Source organism: Solea solea, chromosome 8, assembly GCF_958295425.1.
Source record: "Solea solea chromosome 8, fSolSol10.1, whole genome shotgun sequence".
Classification (NCBI taxonomy): domain Eukaryota; kingdom Metazoa; phylum Chordata; class Actinopteri; order Pleuronectiformes; family Soleidae; genus Solea; species Solea solea.
In genome coordinates this window covers 10,663,619-10,677,991 of record NC_081141.1, presented here as the reverse complement: position 1 = coordinate 10,677,991, position 14,373 = coordinate 10,663,619, and the positions used below count along the sequence as shown (strand labels likewise).

General features: G+C 38.8%; 1 protein-coding gene across 1 annotated transcript in view; it reads left to right on the top strand.

Annotated features, from left to right (window-relative positions):
* Positions 1-7,896, top strand: part of tmem8b (transmembrane protein 8B) — a 41,526-nt gene extending 33,630 nt beyond the window's left edge. The window contains exons 12-13 of the mRNA XM_058637326.1: positions 3,089-3,205; positions 6,729-7,896. Of these exons, the coding sequence (XP_058493309.1) occupies positions 3,089-3,205; positions 6,729-7,064 (453 nt within the window). The 3' untranslated portion in view covers positions 7,065-7,896. The remainder of the gene's footprint in view (positions 1-3,088; positions 3,206-6,728) is intronic.
* Positions 7,897-14,373: the final 6,477 nt, after the last annotated feature.

Here is a 14,373-nt window from a genome sequence, read left to right as displayed (position 1 = left end):
TGAGAGCAAACTGTATGCACATGCTTCCTTGGCACTGCTGTAGATTGAATTAATTCTGTGGTAAACAATTAACATGGAGAGTTCTACACCTTGCAGTATTCAGCAGAAGTGATAATAAAAATGTAGTCAATGAAAGTTCTGCAATTGGTCCATACTTTTTCATTGAAATAAACAAATAATCAAGCACTTCATTTTCAGTTTTGCTAAGCTTCAAATAATCATAAAATATTTACAATACATTTTAGCAAGTAATCTTTATTCTTAAGAGTTTGAGCCGCTGTTTCCGTCGTAGTGGCAGATCCCAGGGGAAAACTGTTACACAATAGATGATGCAGTTTCTTTGTGCTGTAAATAGAGTCACAATTTGAAAACTGTGTTAGATTGGCCAAGAGAATAACACAATGACAGTAAGGCTTGTATAGGGGAATTGTACATTTACAGAAACTGTGTTGTTTTTCTATCACCAGCCATCAATTTTATCACAATAATGATATGTTTTAGCCTATATCTAGTTGTAAAATTCAACTTTAATGGAAGTAAAATAAGCATGAGATGTGTTGGAGGGCTCTGAAAACTGTTTAGCAGATCCTCGTTTACTGTTCTCAAAGATCAAGAGTGAATTACTCACAGGTTCAGTCATTTTAATCTTGTATCTGACAGTATGTATTTATATGACTGTACATTCTGAAGCATGAAACGTCGTGGCGGATAAAAATAGACCTCCGACCAGAATTCCTGCAAGCTCGTCCGTCACAATGACAGGTGGTGATTAATTACATTGAAAAACCTCTGCCTGTGAGCCTCTGTGCTTTCATGTCCACACACAGTACATGTATACATGCATGCTTGGGTGCTACTGTATACAATTCAGTGGTGCAGTATGACTGATGACTGCTGCTGTACAGAGTCCTCGGGCTGCACCACACTGCTCCTCCCCTGCTTGGTCTGTGCCAATTAGTTCTGCTCTTCAACAGACGGGCCATCGCTGCCCTGCTCGAAAAATCCCCCAATTTTCCCCCGCGTTCCTCCAGCAGACAGAAGGATGCAGACACCAGGCAACCTTAAGTTCTCCCAGCGCATTATTGATTTTTCCTCTGACTCCATCTCTTTTATATCCCTTGACTGTGTCAAATTGTGAGCTTGGCAAAAAATAATTTAAATGTTAAACTGGTATTATTTGTAACAAGGGTTTCTATTGTTTGCATTCAGTTTCCATTGTTATATTGTGGCTCCCACTCAGATACAGGAAGCTCAGTAGTGTATTACTTATTCTCTGAACTGAAATTACACAATGAGGCTGTCGCTGTATTTTCATTGTCAACAAATTGTCTCTCTCTCTTTAAATTGTAACTTTACTGCCAGGTTTGTTGTACTTAGCCCCCTTAGAAAATACCACCTTTTGGGAGACAGTTTTCAGCTGTGGATAATTACACATTTGATTTTTCAGTTTATTGTTGCTGCACTGGAACAGATGATGATGCTACATGTGGTCATGTGTTCATATTATATTTCTTTTTAACAGTTCTAGAGCAACAGTGAAGCTCTTTCACACAGAGTCATCAACTATAAAGCCAATACTTTCAATCCATTGTTAACCATTAGTGCTCACGCGGCCATGGGAATAGTACACAACTCCTTATATGAACATCCTGAGGGTGGGAGGTCATAGGTCACATCTTTAGGCTTTACAAAATGTGTTTTTTGTCTTCTTATCTGTTTTTTTATTTTATACTACAGTTTATTAAAAAAAAAAACAGTAGTAGCAGTCACAAACTATACCGTTTTTATTTTATGTTTGTCCACAAAAATTAACCAAGTGAACTTTGAACTGTGACGTATTTCCAAAATTCACAAAGGCAGTCTGATTTTTAAACATTTTGAGTACTTTTTGCTCAGGTGTGTATAGTTGATGGACAAATAATTTCATCAGATTGACTAGGTTGTGCTGAAAAAATGGATATAAGACACTATATTGTACATTCTTATAGCCTCTGTATATACATTTTAACATGGTAATGGAAGAAAAGCAGCCTAAATGCTTTGTGTCCTAAGGGTTAATGGCATGATCACTAAGCGTCAACAAATAACAGCTCCTCAGATACAAATTGGAACAATTTTTGCCATTCAAAATAATCAGAATATTAAATCAATGAATGCGGTTTGAACATTGCAATTACTGTTCAAATTGCATATTTGTGGACAAGACATGCCTGACTGCAGGACCAACTTTACAGTCAGGCTCTGTGTTGGTATTTGACAGTAAAATCATCACTAAAACAAAATCCTCCTGATAGCCGCCATTAATAAAGTTAATTTAAAAAAAGCAAAAAAAACAACAACTGCCAAACTGCGCACACCCTGCAAAGGCTCTCACAGTGCATGAATGAAGTCTTTGCATCAAGCTAGAGAACAACCCCTAATGAGCGAGTCACAGGAAAATAGTACAGAAAAAATGTCTAGTTCCACGACACACAACACCTTCCAGTGTTTTGTGGCAGAGCTTTGATCAAAGTGCTGACAGGAGAGGACGGGCGTTATCAGCTGCATTTTTGTGTAACCTGCTTTGTGTAGCTTTTTCACAATTACAGACCTTAACTTTAATACACTGTATCAGGGATTTCTGAATAGCTCACTGAATAGACGGACCAGAACCAAGCAAAGCGCTGTTCAAACTCAATTTTATTGTGCATTAGTCCAGGCAAGGTATATAAATCCTACATGAAAGTACTGTTCTGTGTCCGTCACACTGCTGAACTTGGTTTCACCAGTTTCAGCAAGGCTTATCTTTCTTATTCCTGCCTCTTAGTGGTACTTTTTTTGTAGCATACCATGTTTCTCTGCTAAACCTCCAAAGGCACAATGGCACCAGCTGTGTTTGGAAAGTACGTCTCTCACAGCCAAAAAAACAAGACACACGTGCAGAACAGTGCAGGGAAAATAGGAAAGTATTGAACACACTGGAATTACAAAATCAACTCCCAGTGGTTTAGTATGTGCCATTCACTTCACTGCAAATATTTTGTTACACTTTCTCATTCATAATTACTGTCACTTACTGATCTGAGTGTTTTTCTGTTGTGTTGTCAAGGTGCTGTACCTCCTGGGGGCGATGTCCCTGTCCATGGCATTACAGCTGGACCGCCATGGTCTGTGGAACTTGCTTGGACCCAGCCTGTTTGCCCTAGGCATCATGGCAGTGGCATGGGTAAGTGAAATGCACACGTCTGCTTCACAGTAGGAAAAACACTCCACAGTGTTTGGTTATAAAAGTATAAATAATAGATTGGCAGTAAAATTGCACACATTCTGCAGCACATGAGATGTAAAAAAAAAAAAAGTGTATTTTTTGCTTATTTTAATCATAAAAGGGCCAGAAAATGTCCTGTGAGCAAGTGCTTTTGCCCAGAACAACTTTCAATATCTGGCAGTTATTTACAATTTACTGCATTTTAAAATAGTGTATTAACAATTTAAAATGAAGAAAAACAATGAAGATTTATTTAAAATAAACACTGTAGTTTTTGAATTTGAAATTTGAAAACTGTATAACACATATTTAATATAACATGTTTGAGTCTTTGTCTCAATGTCCAAAAAACAGGCCAAAAAATGGAAATTATGTACAGAGTGAAATTACTGAAATAACCACGTTGGCTTTGACTTGCAACTTCTCAGCTTTTTTTTTGGAGATGAAAGAGGATGACACTGTTCCTCCATTGTCCCTCATGTCAGTGAGTGTAGCAAAAACACCTTCATCTGTTATTCAAGCTAACTAAAAACTGTGGGATTCTGACCAATGAACTTATATTTACGTTAGCATTGAAGGGGCTTTAAAAGTTTTTCAGCCTGTGGGTATTAGTCATGGCTTGTAGTTCCATTATAAGTCGGCTTGTACTTCCAGTGACTCTTCGTCAAGTCATAATGTGCTCCCTGAACTGGGAAGATAAAAAATAATAGTCTTTCAGGCAAGGTTTTTGCACGCACACAAAAAAAGCTATTTAACACCAAACCTCTGACATGAGTTTGTGGATTCCTTCCAAGCTTTGCATTGCATATAGCGTGGGTGTTGTTGTACTGAGAGTTATTTTCCTGTGAGCTGGAGGATCCTGCAAAAACTGTGCAAGAAAAACTGCTGCTTAACTCCACTATGTAAACCCTTTGCCTTTAGCAACAAAGGTAGGAAACAGTATATTTTACCATAAATTGATTATTTTTTTTTTTTTAAAACAACATCAAGACTTGAAAACCCATGCACAACACTGTGTATCATCCAAATGTGAGAGTCTTCAGACATCTGAATTATCTGCCAAGTAGATTTGAACATACAGATAATTTGCTTTAAAGTATGACAAACAACAAATAAAGCTAAAAAAAATCAGTAAAAATCCAAGCATATGAAAACACTAGTAGGCAGGGTCATGAAAAAAAAAGTTTGTTTTCAGTCTCAGGAGTTCAGATAATAAGCCACTAAATGTGTTCATTTTGCCTCTCGTTCAAGAGGCTTCTTATTGTATAACATATAGTGACTGTGCAGGTAATTAACTCACATATGGTAAATATGTGCAGTTGCCAAACAGTCTGGGTAAGTAGAGATTAGATGTCCATATATTTAAGGTATTCACCGTGCAAAGTGTGTTCGTGTAATAATGTACATGAGGGAAGACGGTGCAGATTCTCATAAAGCCACAGGCATCTGCTCTTTGTCGTTCAGCTGTGGCACATCTGTAATTCAATTACTGATGGCTTATTGGCATGTTTTACATGTTATAAAATGCATCATGTGGTGTAATATCTACATAATGGGAAATAGGCTGTAAACACATTCATATTCATTCATATGATAATTCTTCCACACACTGCCAGGTCACAATAGTAAACTATGCATAGCAGCTTTTCTACAAATGCTACTTGTAGTTGGAGAATCATTTGGATCTCATGCAACTGTTGCATTCTTGTAAAATAAACCCAATCCCATGCTTTGATTATTTGACATTTCATAATTTATCAGCAGTCCAACGGTGTATTTCTGCATTTCAGCATCCTCCCCTCGGCCCTGAGCCTCAGAGTTTAAGTGCCGCACATTTTCTACAAGAGCCCTTTCATTTCAACTTGTCATGTTTCTGCAAAGCCTGGCATTCTGGATGTTCCCAGACACAATTAGATCAGTCAAGCAGAGGTCACGGATCGTCTGCTGCTTTGCAGTGGTGGTGTGAGCAGGAAGGGGAAGAAGAGAAGCTCACATTTTTTCTGTGCCAAATATCACTAATTCTCCAAACTAAATTAAGCCATTGATTTATGCATATAAAGATTAGCCAGAAAAATAACTATATCCAAAGGATAAGAAAAGCTACATTTATTTAAATATTATTAGTCGTCGACCTAAAACTATGAACGGCATAATTGCAGCACATCCCTGCGAGAAAACATGCAATTAGTTTTGTCCATAAACTGCCCTCCCAATGCAATATGTAATGGAAAAGAACAGTGTTTAAAAAGCAGTAATAATAGACAGTGGATACAATTATGATGCAGTCTCTGCACACTGAAACGCTGTTAAAAATGTGCATTGTCTCCATGCTTCACCTCCAGCCTCACACACAGAGTATGAGCATATTATCTGCATTAAACCAATAAACACATTCATGACCATTAGGCACTAAATAGAGCATGAGAATAAATAAGAAAACAAGCACAATGGAGAATGATGAGCAATTTACCAACTGCCATCTGATTATGATTATAATGATGGGTTTTGTGCTTCAGCATTACAGGCATTTATATTCATTTAAAACCAACAGAGAGTTAAAGAATTGCCCCATTTATCTGCTCCTTCTGTCAAAGTGAACAACCGGGGAACCAGCCGTTTAAACAGCTGCTCATTGTGTGATCGCTAATATCAGCTTTATGTCTGAATCAGAATACTTTACTGATCTCGAGGGGAGCTTGGGTGCGTTTCATTTGCTTCTTCGGAACTAAAATATCACGCAGCAAAAGAAAACAAGGAATAAGAGTCAGGAAAAGCGACATTAGCAACAGATGAAAGATATACATTCAACATAGAAATGACAAGAAATATCTGCCAAGTAAGAGATATGACCTTTAAGTTATGTGACAATAAATATAACAGAAAACGTTACATCTACAAGAAAAGAAACATTTCTCCACTTGTGTAAACATCATAGTCAGAATGATATTTTCTTCAGACGCTTGTACAGAGAATTGGGCTGTGACTCACACAGGAGCTGATGTGAACACCTCCATAGTGTTAAAGCGAGCAAGACAGAGAGAGGAAACTCTGGCTTTCCTTAATTTCCTTAAAAAAAAGGCGGGAAAGGCAATCTTCTTCAGATTATCATCAGCTACTAAAATCAAGTTACATGGCTTTATAAAACTTTCATTTTGAATGAAAAGATCACCTGCCCTTGTTTTACTTCTGACCGTGAGTGAGTTTACAGTCCACAGTGATGTTGTGCTGCTGTTTCCATTACTCACACATGCCTTCATGCCTTTTTAAAGGTGTGGCTTTGGAAGAAAGGTTGAATTGGACTTTTTTCTTATTCAAAATCAAAGGTTTGATATAGATATAAACTGAAATAAACTCTGAGTTGTGTCAGAGTTCATTCAGAACCATCAATAATGTCATTTAAAGCTGTTGTCGGTGTTGAGGTTGAAACACATTCTGTTGTCTGCTCTGTGTGTGTGTGTGTGTGTGTGCGTTGGCTTGTCAGACGGTGCGAACCATCCGTCGGCGGCGTTGCTACCCGCCCACTTGGAAGCGCTGGGTGTTCTTCCTCTTCCCTGGCACCATGATCGCCACGTCCGCTGTGGCCCTCTATGCCTTCGTGGAGACAGAGGAGAACTACTTCTACATCCACAGCATCTGGCACATGCTGATCGCAGGGAGCGTGGGCTTCCTCCTGCCACCTCGTGCCAAGCCCGACGCCAAGGTGACCCCACTGAAGCGTAGGCGGGGCTGTGGTTATCAGCTGTGTGTGAATGAACATGAGGAGCTTGGCCTGGTGGACCCTGCCATCATCTCCATCAACAGCATCTGCACCAGCTGATAATTTCCCAGCCTTTGACCTTAAGAGACACTTCATTGCCTTCTTTTACTTGGGAAACTCACACACGGGAAATTAAGCCACAGAACTTGAAAAAAAAAAAAAGCAATGTAAATACTTTAATGCGTATGTAACACACTGGAGTTGTTTTTTTTTTTTTTTTTGCTGTTATTGTTATGGTAATTACTATCAACACAACTGTAATTCTTATTATTATCTATAGTGAAAGTTGTTCTGATGAATCGTAGGTGTACAGTGGCACACTGTTGTTTGTGAATATGTATTTAAAGTCAAAGCTGAAACACTGCTGCTATCTGACGGTGACTGTAAAACTGCTTCTGTCGGTTATTTATTGGTGGTCTTGTGAACAGGCCAATTATTTTACTGTGGGGCACAGGTCAGGGGCTGACATAGTGACACGGTGGGTGGGCATTTATCAAGGGCACGGCTTTTTTTCAAATTATTTTGGAATATATCTTTTGCACTGAGACACAAAAAATGTCATTCTGTACATTTTTATAACAATACCAACGACAGTGGGCGTCACAAATGTAAAACCTAGTAATCAAGTAGAATGTCTTTTTTGCAACTGTAATGTACTGCTTTTACACAAGTGTGCTGATTGTTCTTTTGGGGAACTATTCCAAAGTCCAGCTGTCTGTTGAAAGAGATGAGTGTGTGTGAATGTGTGTGTGTGTGTGTGTGGGGGGGAGGCAGAATTATTTCAGAGACCTCAAACCCAGACCTCCCTCCCTCCCTCCCTCCCTCCCTGTTCCTTTCCAACAGGACCTGTGTGACACCACATTCATAAACAATAAATGTTTTCTTTCTTTGCCTCAGTGTCACTTCTGCTTTTGAAGCTTTTAAATCTAGTGGAACTGGTGCATTCTCCTACAAAGACATCATACTGCAATTCCTGGCCCTAATGGAAGCCAGTAGTACTCAGACAGTGAGATGAGACGCTGTCAGCGTCCTCACAGGAATAGAGCAAGAGATAAATAATTCTCCTACACCACAGCAGCACGGAGGTGGTGTCAGTGCATACTGATATCTATCCTCTCTGTTTTTTTTATGTAAGAGAAAAGCAGAGCTGAGAGGTTTATGACTCTTAGTTTTATTCTTTCTTTATGAGGTGTGATCCATCAGCAGCCCTTCGATATTTGCCTCACTGCATGCACACCGGGGCTTTTTTTTTTTTTATCAGATTTTACCAGAGAAGATAAAATAAATCATTGTTTTCGCAAAAGTACTGTACATACAACATCTGCTATCATCGGAGCCCTTGACATCACACACATAAACGAGAAGAGGTCAAAACCTGGTGTATGACTGTGGATGTAGCTGAACTCCCAACAAAGCTGTTCTCAGTGACATGTTATTTATTTATTTGTTTTTTTGTATTTCTATTATCAGATAAAAGAACGTGTAGTCCAGGACTATTCAATTACAAACTCAGCTGGGCTGAATTTTCAAACCAAAGAATTTAGCTGGGCCAGACATTTGGCCGCCGCCTGTAAGCAGCCGGTGATGACAAATTTAAAACCAGCGCAAATATATGGAAGGAACATCAAAAAGTGCATTTAAAAAATAATAAAATAACTATTTTCACCATACCTGTCCTGTCCTTCGCACACCTCAAAGTGATATTTGACTCAGGTGCAACTCAAAGGGCATAAAATCAAAAAGGTGCACAATATTAGCAACAGCATTAACGTCACATATATGACCCAAAAAACTTAAATACGCAAAAGAGCTATCAATTCTATCAAATCAGGCTACGTTCATGGTCAGTGCTACTGTAGGGATATTTGAGGGACATTGATAAGTCTTTCTCGAGTTATTTCTTAGTATTTCTGTTGGAAAAGACACTCCCTTCTCTAGCACTAAGAAGTTGGACTACCATTTGTATAGACTGGAAGTATAGGCCGTTAAAACTACATGTTACCAAACAGGCACTTCATTTCCATGCTACTGCTCTGCACTGCTAAAATCCTTCTTTTATACGCACAAAAGAGAGAAAATAAAGTTAAAAACTGTTTAACTGTTTAATGTGCAATCAGGCAACAGCCCTCATCTGTGAACTTACATAACCAGATGTTTGGGCCAGCATTGACACCATGCAGTGTGTTTAAAAGTTAAAAGTCTGACTTTAGTCCGACTAAGACAATAATTCCCTTTTCTTAATGTCATGTAAACACGTTAGTAAAATCGAACTAGTCTTAGTCAAACTAATATAACTGGATAATGTGATTCATAGCCCGATTACTCCTCCATGTGTACTCTTAATTGGACTGGAGTCAGACTTGGCATTCTGCACATGCACCAACATGTCCTCCACAGTGTCCAAGGAGACAATGTATAAACTGCGATGCTGTTGCCGGTTATCAAACTGCGGTGGCATCTTTCTTCAGACAACATGGCAACAACAATCTAATATGTGTCAAGGTTAAGTTTTGTAGTTGTTTAGTTTCTCTTTAAAATAATTGAAGCTATTACGGGACAATTCATTGAGCTTGTGGTATTTACAGTATCTGTTTTTCGGGGTGATGGTGATAGTGATGTTCAGTATGAATGTTAATGACAGTGATAGATCTTGTCTTAAAATGTGATAACCTCAACATTTTATTTATTTATAAATACTTACAAGTCTTTTACCATCAGCCACCACATATTCAGTGTTTGTACGTTGTTATAAATAAAACCTTCAGAAAGGAGGAGAACAGATGCAATAACGTGAAACATACTATATGGTGTTTTGCTTTCATTGTAATGCGTCAGAGCAAGTTTTAAAACATTTAGAAGAACAGCAAAAGCATATCTACAATAAATACTTGTGACGCACTAAACACTGAGACAAAATGCTAAACACAATGTGAACAAAGGGACTGAATTTAAATCAACCAAAACCACACAAAAAACATATTACCAGTACATACCTGTACAACTGAGACAATATGAGTGAGCATTCATCATCAGACTTAAAAAGAGAGACAACATCAGTCTGAACAGAAAACCACTGAGTGCTACAGAGACATGTTTGTGACAAATTTGTGATAACCTATTCCAAACACATGCCTGCTTAGCCTTGAAATGCATTCCCTTCAGAATTGAATTTCCACCTCACATATAACGCATCAAGTCTCCAAAACCTGTGAATTGTTACAGACATGCAATCTTAGCACCATTTGTGTCCAAGGCCAGCACTCCAAGATGCATGTTTTGATCTAAAGGGCAGATGCACTGGCGGGCTGACTGATGGATGACTAATATTCTGTTCCTCCTTTGACTCAGATTTGAAGAAAAAGAAGGATGTATTTCAGCTAGAATTTCTGTCATGTGCCTGTAAGCATGTTGGTCCATTTATAATGTGTGTAATATATGGCCATCCATCTAGTGAGAGACCAATGTTTGTTTTGCACAAATGCATAGCAACCTGGAAATATTAGGTTACTGTATAAGACCAGATGTCCCTCAGGGTGCAAACAATGTCCCATAATGATGTTAGTTTAGATTAAGTTAATAAAGAATATGTTACATCTTGAAAGACATATCACAGGAAATATACAATAATTGTTGTTTACTTATTCTTTTTTTTTTGTCATGGAGAGGTCATGGTCGTTCTACGGTGGCAAGAGTTGAGCTTTTCCTGCATAACAGTGTAATTACTCACTTAAATTGAGCTTGAGACAGTAACAAGGCTCATTTACCTCATGAGCCAGACATTTTGCACAAGGTTGGGACATAAATATAAATGAGAGATTAGTGAAGATCCACAAGGATTAAAATTAGGGAAAGCAAATCAAAAATGATGTAGACTCTGCTGCGATGGCTCTGTCGGAGGAGGCAGAGAGGGGCTTTTTAAAAACTGCAACAGCAAAGAGCTCAGAGACTCTCTAGTTTCAATTCAGCTGCTGAACTCAGGGCTGCAGGTTAAATACTGTTCCAGGTAAGAAGCAGTGAACATACTGGCAACAGCAGATGGAAAAACTATCATACTATCAACTACATATTAGAAGACTGTGATTTTCGGATGGTTGGAGTGGATCACAGCGTGATGTCAATTTAAGTGAACACCGCCCTGTCGTTTATCACTAATGGCAGTAATTTCACAATGTAGAGCCACTACCCACCAATCTGACCACACAGTATATGCATCAGTGACCATCCAATCAATATCTTAGAACCATGGCTAAATCCTGGTGTTCCTGATCTCCCTGCTACATGTATATTCAATTCCATCTGCCCTACAGTAAGTCTTTTACCTCTAAATGTGTCTCTTGGGCATGTTTTATTCAGTTTTCACCTACGCTAACAGCTTGACCCCGTGGTGTATTGGTCTGCATGTCCTGACCTTCACTTCACACTCAAATATTACAAGTAAAACATGCATTTTATTGATTTTTTTTTTACACAGATATAAGTTGCTTAGAGGATACATTCTGAGATTGTGACTCAGTCAGTGAAATATACAGTATATACATATAGAGAGAGACACATTTTGGTCAAATTATAATGAAATGTGTCCTCCTCATGAAGTTGTCGTCTTACTTAATCTTTAAATCAAGTAAGTGGCGGAATTTACATAACTAAAAGATAAAAAGTGTCTGCACACCTATGTGTTACTCTTAATTTGGCTTAATTTGGAACAGCTCTTGGCTGGTCAGTAATAAAGACATTTTTCTGGGACCAACAACTGGACCAACAATTTGTTGCTTGATAATTTAGTTTATAACTAAATATCTGTATACAACCTGACTGTGCGCCTCATATTCAAAAATGTGGACTCTGTGTATTATTCACTGATGTCCAGGGAAGAAGGAGTGATAATGCATGTTTCCACTGGCCCTCAGGTAGCACAAGAAAAAACCCTCCCTAGAGACTCAGAATTGTTTATTTGGAGCCACTCTACAACCACAGTGGCATTAAGGTCATTGTTCTTAATTTATGGGGGATTATAGATTAATGAAACCAAATAAATTAAAATAATCAAAAAATATTTGGATTTGACTACCCCAAAATAAAAAATATATTTATTTATTTTTAAAAATGACGTTTTCCAATGATTTCCATTTCAACATAACAGTATTCCATGATTCAATTGGTACATAGTATTTTAGAATCCTTCAAGCATCAGCCCCAAGCACCAAAAACTAAAATAAGATACCAGTTTCACATAAAACCGTAAACACGGGTCTTTCAGATATAATAGTGGTATCACAAATTCTTCATAGGACAAGGGTGATTGGTTCGCTGAATATTTTACATACTGGTTGTTAAATGACAAGTGAAATTTTAGAAGCACAGTGTTTTTAGAGCAGAAAAGGGATAGAAAACTGTCAAAACAAGGCCAATCTAAATAAATAGCTTCACATATCTGTTTCAGCTGCGTCCCTCTCATCCCCCGGATTCCTGTCAACTCTTGTGGACCCAAACACATCAAGCAGACAGCCTAACAGTCTGAGGAGACCACAAAGGTCATGCTACATTTGAGATGCTGTGTAGAGAGGGAACAGTTGAGTGTTGGAGCTGAGAGATTGAATAAACTCTGCTATGGCTATGTATACAAGAGTGTAGTCTAAAACAGACATTCTTCATTCAGCGTCAAGTGAAGACAGACTTTTTAAAAAAGTGAAAAGCCTTGGGTTGTAGAGTGCTAATGATCCTCGCTGTAAGATCCTTGTCCTTGTAGTTTAGTCTGATGTTTGACTGCTGCTGGACAAAGTGATTTAATTATCATCCCTCAGTGTCAACACTCTGTTGTGAGCTTTAGACACCGAATATTGGCGTGTTTCCACTAGTGCTATACTTGACTCGCCTCAGCACAGCACGGCGTGGCTACTTTGGTTTTCCATTAGCGATAGTACCTGGTACCTGGTACTTTTCAGGCGAGTTTCCAAGTGAGCCCATACTACGCGTGACATCGTCAGATTGCCGTGCATTGATTGGTCAGAGTGCCATCACAGGAAGAGGCATGAGCAAGACGTCCGACACAAGAATCAAACCAAACAGTGCCGAACTGTAGATCAATCAAAAAGACTTAACAATCCTGAAATCGTGGGTTAATCTCCAACATTTAGCATGGAAATGTCTAAAATCTCATCATTTAACAGAGGAGTCTGGTGTATTTAGCGACGGATCGTGAGTGGCGAGACGCATCATAAACCCTGACGCTGTATTCAGTGAGTGTGTCCGGTCATGGATTAAGTACTGAATCTTTTTCATTAACTGATTTTAATGATTCAGTACAAAACAACTGCTTTACAACTCACTAGTCACTAGTTTGTGTGTGTCCACAATGAGGAGGTAATATTGTACTGGAAAACCAACCAAACAGTGTAGAGTCGAGCCAAAGGGAGGTGGTACTAGTGGAAAAAACATCATATGTGTCCTCATATAACCACAATTCAACTTTCAACTGTCACTTGTAACATTCTTTTTATCTTTTGTTTCATTGACCTTTAGTCAATGCCGCATGTTTTCTCAGCATCACCAAATATGGTTAATTTGACAGATTTGGAAGGTAGTTTACTGCACTACAAAATGACGTGTTTGTACTTTCCTCAAATGTACCACAATTTTGGCTTGGTGCTCTCTAGACAGCTGGTGGTTTGTGTAACTGCACTGTATGGCTAGTGTGTGTTTGTTTTGTGTGCTGAACCTCCCATGATGCTACAATAATGCCTTAACAAGCTCCACAGCCAGCATGCAGCTCCACTCCCGTGGAGAAGACGGCATCCTGATTGGCTCATTCGTTGCAGTGAGCCAACAGTCTTCCCAATTAGGGACTGGCAATATTGCTTTGGAAGGTGATGGCATATAGGGAGCCTGGGAAGTTGGGTCAATCACTGAACAGTTTGTTTTGTGGTTCCTTTGGTAGAGATGCTGTGATACAGGATGTACAGTGTATATAGAACATGTCGTATTCCTTATTGATCAGTGGAGATGATGCTGTTATCCTGTAAAATCAGAGGCTCATAGAGAGCAAATACAGTTTTTTAATAGTTGGAAGTTTGCCAAAGCTGAGCCACCAACAACATCCACTTTAGCTGAAACATATGGAACTTTTTTTTTGGCATCAAAAGAGCAAAACATTTAAAAGATTGGGTCTGTTCCATGTAATCAGCCCATGCAGGCCTTGATGTCCTTGTTCACTTGGATTTGGCCGTCAGAGATGTTCGGGATGTTTTTTTGGAAAACACTTTAGCTGAGGGTGTGACATCTGGTTTGAAAGAACAGGTGGAAATGAAGTCGGATAGCAGCCAGGAACGAAAGAGACAGAGGAGGGTGAGTTAAGTGGGAGGCAAAAACAAAA